We start from the raw sequence: 9,968 nt of genomic DNA on the forward strand, positions 1-9,968 counted from the left end.
CCCCTTACCACAAAAACACTGTGCTACAAATTAATGAAAAGACGCAGGATGACATATAGCGATTGTATGCCAACAATGAAAAGGCCTAATAACTTATGGATTCATTAGTCTTGCATAGGCAGTGTGATCGGACCTGTACATAATTAAAAGCCACTTAAAGTAGGACATACACTTTTGTCTGCATGGTGTGAAGGACGTCAGTTGCACAGGTGGACATTCGCCAGTGATTTAAAGTTGCAGAAATATTGCTATAAAAAAATACAATCACCATCATGATATACAACAGTGAAAACGGCTGTAAGTACGTACTCTGCTCTCAGAGCAGCATCAATTTAAGGCAATGGTAGACAGATGTACAAATGTACACATGACACATTAAGTATCCAAGTCAATGATACTAACTTTATTAGTGTACAAACTTCATAATAAGGTAGCGTATACAGTATTTGACAAGTAAAACCATTTTTCAACTGTGAACAGGAAATGCACAGCTAACAATAGACATGTCAGTGTTCAGAATAAATCCAAAGTCCCTCAAAAGCTCTAAATCCTGTGTACGAATCATCATCTGCACATGGAAACTGTTCTCGAATTCGTGACACTACACAAGCGGGAAGCACCATTCGATTTCCAAATCCCAGCCTTCGATTGTTATGCACCCACAACACATATGCACGGTACGCCACAACCCGGTACAACCTGAAATATAGAGCAATCCTGTGGTCAGGCAGGGAGAGACAGACACACTGACAGACACACTGACAGAGAGACACACTGACAGAGAGACACACTGACAGAGAACGTACTTGTTTGTCCACTGCGGTAGTTGATAACACCCTCTACGCCGACACAGAAGCCTGAATATAGTTTTTAAATTGTGGGTATAAAGGCATGCCGAGTCAAACTGTGGGTGCACAGTTATGCATGCATTGTGACCTGAAGTTGAAGTTACTTCTGCCCATTTCTCAATTGCTCGTGGAGAAGACACACAACATAGGCATTCGAGTGACGTGGTCATCATTGTGCATTTCCCACATAGGCACCATGTCATACTTGACAGACTGCTGTAATCAGGGTCCGGCGAAGGCGGTTGATGCTGACCACTGTTGCACAAACGGCGCTGCTTCCTTGGCTCGCCAGGTCGATACCTTGGTTCAAATTGATATCCCTGTCTTGCACTATTTTGACTGTGCCCTGCCATGAGTACTGTTACAATGTGGGAGAGAAGAGCCAAAGGAAATGCATGAGAATTCTCAAATGCAAAATAAATACATGTGTTCAGTGTTCCCAATATTGCATGCATGTACACATCCATATATATGACAGCCTGGAGGAGAAATCACCCTCACTGAAGACACCATTGACAGTGTTTCAGTTTTGGGCAAAGTAAACTATATCAGAAGCCATGTAATCATAGTACTGGAGGAAATAAAGTGACTCCACACACACACACACACACACACACACACACACACACACACACAGACTCCACACACACACACACACACAGACTCCACACACACACACACACACACACACACACACACACACACACACACACACACACAGACTCCACACACACACACACACACACACACACACACACACACACACACACACACACACACACACAGACACACACACACACACACACACACACACACACACACACACACACACACACACACACACACACACACACACACACACACACAGACTCCACACACACACACACACACACAGACTCCACACACACACACACACACACACACACACACACACACACACAGACTCCACACACACACACACACACACACACACACACACACACACACACACACAGACTCCACACACACACACACACACACACACACACACACACACACACACACACAGACACACACACACACACACACACACACACACACACACACACACACACACACACACACACACACACACACACACACACACACACACACACACACACAGACTCCACACACACACACACACACACACACACACAGACTCCACACACACACACACACACAGACTCCACACACACACACACACACACACAGACTCCACACACACACACACACACACACACAGACTCCACACACACACACACACACACACACACAGACTCCACACACACACACACACAGACTCCACACACACACACAGACTCCACACACACACACACACACAGACTCCACACACACACACACACACACACACACACACACAGACTCCACACACACACACACACACACACACACAGACTCCACACACACACAGACTCCACACACACACACACACACACACACACACACACACACACACACACACACACACACACACACACACACACAGACACACACACACAAACACACACACACACACACACACACACACACACACACACACACACACACACACACACACACACACACACACACACACACACACACACACACACACACACACACACACACACACACACACAGACTCTACACACACACACACACACACACACACACACAGACTCCACACACACACACACACACACACACACACACACACACACACACACACACACAGACTCCACACACACACACACACACACAGACTCCACACACACACACACACACACACACACACACACACACACACACACACAGACTCCACACACACACACACACACACACACACACACACAGACTCCACACACACACACACACACACACACACACACACACACACACACACACACACACACACACAGACTCCACACTCACACACACACACACACACACACACACACACACACACACACACACACACACACACACACACACACAGACTCCACACAATTTCTCTAGACCCTTAGCTGACAAGCATCCACCAGAAGGGGTCTCATAGCAACAGACAACTGGTGCCACAGCCATGACCTCAAGCTACACAGATGACAAACTGTATAGTCATCCCCTTTGAGAAATAAATAAGTGAACACAAATTTAGTCTTCCTCATCAGGATCAGAAATTGAGTACAATGCCACTTTGGTGATGTACCTTACCAAACACCTGCAGCAACTGGAAAGACACCAAAAGTACCTCAACAAGAGGATCAAAGGGCTCAAACAGATGCCATATGCTACCTGGTTAAATAAACGCCAGCTCTAGTCAGTGGCATACCGCCTGTTCAGAGGTGATCTGTGCGTGACGTATAAATCCATGTCCAACCTGTAATTAGTGGACATGCTGTACCTCAGAAAATCCAAATCACATGGAGGTACGTGCTAGAGACTAACCTCAGCATTGAAATAAGACATGCTGGAGGGACAGATTCATAAGAGGCTCCCTTCACTGTGTAATAAAATCCCAGTACATGTAAGGCAGAGTCCCTCATTGACTCTTCAAGAAGAATGTTGATGAGTGGATGTGGGATCCTAGTTTTAGCCTGGGTATCACTTCTGTGTCACTGTTAGACAGAGCACAGTATACTAACCTTGAAAAAGGCCATAGCAAAATTTAAAACGGGTGTCGAAAGCCAAACAACTTCTCCATAGGATTATACATTACCTAGGGCAGATAGCCTAGTACTAACCTATGCACTAACTCCAGTTATTCAGGACAGGGGCATGTACACTACGCGTGAACGGTCACACGCACTTACATTACATTTGGCCAGCATTACACAGAACGAAACTGACGCATGGACGCTCGCAGATAAACGCATTCCAATTTTCAATTTACCAAATGCCAGCATTACAGAGAAATAAAACGAGTAATTATCAAAAATCATTCTACAATACAGCCCCCATAATATAATATAGCAATAAATACGAAAGAGCTACAGTAATCAATTAACAGCAGCAAACAGGGTAGCACATGGCACACAAAAGGTATACAATCTATCAATGTGCAGTCAGACACTTGCGAGCACAATATAAGGTCTAGTAGTACAGAGGCTCCATGTATAATTAACATCGGACTTCATTACGAAGACTTACCTTACTAAGTAAGAAAAAATTAAGTCAAGCTGCAGGCAATGCAAACAGTGTTGAGGTCTTGAATCACGTCGACAGGATACACTCACTAAGAAAAAGAGTTCCACACGTTAGTCGGTCCATTTCATTGTGGGTAAGAGTGTGATGGTCAAGGCACCTCATACATCACAAGATGGGTGCCTCATCTATACAGCATTCACATCAGGCTGTGGTTACATCAATTTGTGGGGGGGGGGTCTACTGAAGAGTACACCAAGAGCTATGGCAGATATGACTGCATCATTTCCGAGCCCGCTCGACTATTTCTAGCTTATGGTTTAAAACAGAAACTCACAGTACGTAAACGTAAATAGGCTACTAGGTAAAACAGTAGAGTGGATTATTTGGTAAAGCTGCGTTGTTTACTTTCTAATCAGGTATCAAATAACTGCGATTAGATGCACACCAGGTTGAGCAATCTAGTTTAATATCCCGTTCTCCTTAAATGCAGTAAATCTAGACAAGGCAAATTATATCTGGGGGGACATGTAAACAGTACTAAAAGTTGATCTGTTAAAACTGAGACAGGTGATCAAACAAGTCCTGCTTTGGCATGCATCTTCGCAAGGTTATGAAGGATGAACTGTCTCGCGACTAACTTTCTTGGAAAATTACAGAAAAGCACAAATTTTGAGAGAACAAACCCAAAAACAAGAAGCATTAATTGGAGTCTCACACAGCCACACTGACAGACTTGTCCCCTTTGCCTGCAGTCACACTCTTGACCCACCTCTTTGCTCGCTTGCAGTCACACACACAAACACTAGCCCCTCGATTGCAGTCACACACAAACACTAGCCCCCTCGCATGCAGTCACACACCCAAGCCCAAAATGAGCATGCTTGTTTAGTCTATTTTTTTTGTTGCCGTTTTCTGGTTTCATTCCCATTTAAGCACTAGTACAACAGGTAATAAGCAACCTCAAGACCACTGAAAAGGCTGGAAAATTCAGAGAGTAGACAATTCATTTTTTGCAATCGATTCTGAATTTGAAAGTCATAAATACATAGTTATTTGTCAATGTGGACACAATACACAACTTGAAAGTAAATCTGAATGAAACCAGAATAGAAAAAACTCACTAAAGAGACATGGTCAGTTCACTTTAAACCCCATAGTCAAGAGTACAAAAGATGGATAACTCATGGGTACTGTTTTTTTTTTTTTGGTAAGGTTATATCAAAGATTCTTTGAAAAAAGACTGCAGCTGATTGAATAAATTCCAGCAAAAAAAAAATTAAATTAAAAAAAAGCACTACTAGGCACTGCCAAAAATAAAATTAAAAAAAGCACTACTAGGCACTGCCTGTTTCAGATTGAGATGTTGCTTGAAGTATTTCAGTTTAACAGAAAACATTGAAATCATAAGCTTTGGAAGGCTCAGCTTGGATTTGACAAAGGAAGGTAAACAGAAAATGTGCTGTTATTGGCAAAACTACTAGTAACTGTAAACTTGAATCATTCAGTCCTTAAACATTTCTTAGAGCTAGGTCGAAAACAGATCAAAATTGCGTTCTCATGCAATAGTGACAGTACACAGATTCTCAGATGTATCCCACAAATTGTCTGAGGGTCACAGGTGTTACCCTTTAGCATTCACAGTGCAAGTAATAACAGTCACATCTTGGGAAGACAGCAATTTCCCACACAGGTGAGACAAATTGTATTGGTGGTACCACATCCTTCAAACATTTCTTTCTAAGATAGCAAGTTCACCCTTTCAAATGTCTTATTCATAGTTGCTTGTAACTCCAACAGTGAAAAGTAAAATATAAATGTTGCTTTCACAAGGAATCTATTTCCATCAAGTAGTACACACACTGTTCTAGAACTGAGCCTCTATCTGCATAGGTATGTTATAAAAGCCAGTACTCCATGTACTTGCTGCAGGAGAACTCACAGCATTACAAGCCCCATAACCATTTCACTACCATGCAGTGACAATCTCTGATGATGTATCATTGTCCAACATAAAAATGTATAAGAATAATTACATAAAATGATGTTTATGTAATGTCATCATATTCCTATAATGTTGCATCAGAGACTATCCATGTGAAACTAAGTGGGTAAAACTGCCTTCCAGTTTAGAGCCTGCTACAGACCACGCTCCCAAACACAGGAACCCCACTCGGCCTTCCTGAGAACACTGGAAAATATGAAGGTCTCTCCAAACACCATTATATTGGGTGAATTCAACTACCCAAAACAGACTGAGCATTACTGTAGCTCCAACACCCTAGCCCAAAGCTTCCTAGAATTTATAAACTCAAATGCTATGGAACAACTTGTTACCACTCCCACAAGAGGGGAAAACATACTGGACCTGATCATTACCAACATGGGGACTCAGACCAGAAGTGTATCCCTCACTGGTAAGATCAGACCATAAACTAATCTCACTGGATATTCACATCCCGACCCCACCCCCTGCCGGAACATTTTAACCAAGCCCGAATTAAATACATAAACGGTCTAAAAATACCAGTGCTCCATCAGAGTCATAAAATTAATATACACATACTTGTGCTGTGATCATAAACTTACAGTATGAAGTATAGGTACGACTGCACTTAGCTTATAACATTTCTTGTATTGTTAAATATTCTGTAACTTTCATTTCTTTAAAAGTACTGATCTCGATCTGGAAACAGACTTTACGACATTTGACTTTAAATGAAATCGTTCACAATTAAAAAATGGTTGCAGTCACACACACACACACACACACACACACACACACACACACACACACTAGCCCCCTTGGTTGCAGACACACACACACACACACACACACACACACACACACACACACACACACACACACACTTGCCCCCTTGGCTGCAGTCACACACACACACTTGCCCCCTTGCTTGCAGTTGCCCACATACACAGACATGCACACACTTGTCCCCTTGCCTGCAGTCACACACAAGCACACACACTTGCCCCATTCCTAGTAGTCACACACTTGCCCACACTTGCCCCCTTGCTTGAAGTCAGACACAGATACACACACACATATAATTATATTGCTTGTACAATGCAGTAAAGTTTTATTGGGTGTTTTAATTGGGTTAAAATATTCCAGAAAACAGTGAAACTAAATGCATGCACCCATAAAGACAGTACTACCCAATTCAGAACATTTCCATCACAAGTCTAGTCAAACTCAAGTAGAGTAAAACAAGCAGCACTAAATGCAAACCACTTCTCCTTGGACTACAGTTCTAATTATAATTTATATTCAGCTTTATTAAACTACCAAGTAACATAGCCAAGCAACGTGCTGCAACTAGCAATCGCTGTGATACCCCCCACTTGTAGAAATGTTGGTTATCCAAAACAAATCTGCTGGCTGAAAACAACTATCTACTGGCTTCATGGGTAAAACATGATCACAGTAAAAAATGAAAAGCAAACATGACATCAGCTCAGAATACACTGCAATGAGTATGTCACAATTTGAAATGTCTCAGGCTGAGAGCGATGGTCCTGACATGTCATACCTATGAACCTCAGTGCACTAAATCTGGACTAAGCCATACGTAAGTGGGAGAAAGGCACAAGTAGAAGTAGAAATTTCAAATATTGCTCTTACAAAGTTTGAAAGATCATCCAACAGTAGGTCTTGCATTATTATGAATTTTCGAAAGGGTATGAAATGTGAAACTGCAATGTCAGCCATTATTTTCTATATTCATTCTATAATGTTTTGCCACTAACGGTCCACAAAAAAACATCACAACATTATGTGAAATGGTCCGAAAATGTGAATCAAGAAGATAAATTGCCCCCTTGCTGGCAGTCACACACACACACACACTTGCCCCCTTGCTGGCACACACACATAAACACACACTAGCCCCCTTGCTGGCACACACACACACACTAGCCCCCTTGCTGGCACTCACACACACACTAGCCCCCTTGCTGGCACACACACACACACACACTAGCCCCCTTGCTGGCACACACACACACACACTAGCCCCCTTGCTGGCACACACACACACACTAGCCCCCTTGCTGGCACTCTCTCTCACACACACACACTAGCCCCCTTGCTGGCAGCCACACACACACACACTAGCCCCTTGCTTACAGCCAGCCACACACACACACACACTAGCCCCTTGCTTGCAGTCACACACACACACTAGCCCCTTGCTTACAGCCACACACACACACACACTAGCCCCTTGTGCTTGTCACACACACACACACTAGCCCCCTTGCTTACAGCCACACACACACACTAGCCCCCTTGCTTACAGCCACACACACACACACTAGCCCCCTTGCTTACAGCCACACACACACACTAGCCCCCTTGGTTGCAGTCACACACACTAGCCCCTTGGTTGCAGTCACACACACACACTAGCCCGCTTGGGTGCAGTCACACGCACACTAGCCGCCTTGGTGGCAGTCACACACACACACACACACACTAGCCCCTTGCTTGCAGTCACACACACACACACACACCCTTGGCTGCAGTCACACACACACACACCTTGGCACACACACACACACACACACACACACTTGCCCCCTTGGCTGCAGTCACACACACACACACACACACACACACACACACACACACTTGCCCCCTTGGCTGCAGTCACACACACACACACACACTTGCCCCCTTGGCTGCAGTCACACACACTTGCCCCCTTGCTTGCAGTTGCCCACATACAGACATGCACACACTTGTGCCCTTGCCTGCAGTCACACACAAGCACACACTTGGCCCATTCCTAGCAGTCACACAGACTTGCCCACACTTGCCCCCTTGCTTGAAGTCAGACACAGATACACACACACACATATATAACTATATTGCTTGTACAATGCAGTAAAGTTTTATTGGGTGTTTTAATTGGGTTAAAATATGAAACTAAATGCATGCACCCACAAAGACAGTACGACCCAATTCAGAACATTTCCATCACAAGTCTAGTCAAACTCAAGTAGAGTAAAACAAGCAGCACTAAATGCAAACAACTTCTCCTTGGACTACAGTTGTAATTATAATTTATATTCAGCTTTATTAAACTACCAAGTTACATAGCCAAGCAATGTGCTGCAACTAGCAATCGCTGTGATACCCCCCACTTGTAGAAATGTTGGTTATCCAAAACAAATCTGCTGGCTGAAAACAACTATCTACTGGCTTCATTGGCAAAACATGATCACAGTAAAAAATGAAAAAGCAAACATGATATCAGCTCAGAATACACTGCAACGAGTATGTCACAATTTGAAATGTCTCAGGCTGAGAGCGATGGTCCAGACATGTCATACCTATGAACCTCAGTGCACTAAATCTGGACTAAGCCATACGTAAGTGGGAGAAAGGCACAAGTAGAAGTAGAAATTTCAAATATTGCTCTTACAAAGTTTGAAAGATCATCCAACAGTAGGTCTTGCATTATTATGAATTTTCGAAAGGGTATGAAATGTGAAACTGCAATGTCAGCCATTATTTTCTATATTCATTCTATAATGTTTTGCCACTAACGGTCCACAAAAAAACATCACAACGTTATGTTAAACGGTCCGAAAATGTGAATCAAGAAGATAAATTGCCCCCTTGCTGGCAGTCACACACACACACACACACACTTGCCCCCTTGCTGGCACACACACACACACACACACACACACACACTTGCCCCCTTGCTGGCACACACACACACACTAGCCCTTGGCTGCAGTCACACACACACACACTAGCCCCCTTGCTGGCACACACACACACACACACACACACACACTAGCCCCCTTGCTGGCAGTCACACACTAGCCCCCTTGCTGGCAGCCACACACTAGCCCCCTTGCTGGCAGCCACACACTAGCCCCCTTGCTGGCAGCCACACACTAGCCCCCTTGCTGGCAGCCACACAC

At 43.9% G+C, this 9,968-nt stretch overlaps 1 protein-coding gene across 1 annotated transcript; it reads right to left on the minus strand.

Moving 5' to 3' along the window:
• Positions 1 to 276: 276 nt before the first annotated feature.
• LOC122817392 lies at positions 277 to 1,389 on the minus strand. Its single transcript, XM_044090580.1, has 2 exons — positions 807 to 1,389; positions 277 to 699 (listed from the first exon to the last, which is right to left on the minus strand). Exons 1-2 carry the CDS (start codon positions 1,313 to 1,315, stop codon positions 507 to 509), a joined length of 702 nt encoding a protein of 233 aa, XP_043946515.1. The 5' UTR covers positions 1,316 to 1,389; the 3' UTR covers positions 277 to 506.
• Positions 1,390 to 9,968: the final 8,579 nt, after the last annotated feature.

The sequence above is a fragment of the Protopterus annectens genome, chromosome 12.part0 (genome assembly GCF_019279795.1).
Source record: "Protopterus annectens isolate FY-2018-M chromosome 12.part0, PAN1.0, whole genome shotgun sequence".
NCBI classification, from domain to species: domain Eukaryota; kingdom Metazoa; phylum Chordata; order Ceratodontiformes; family Protopteridae; genus Protopterus; species Protopterus annectens.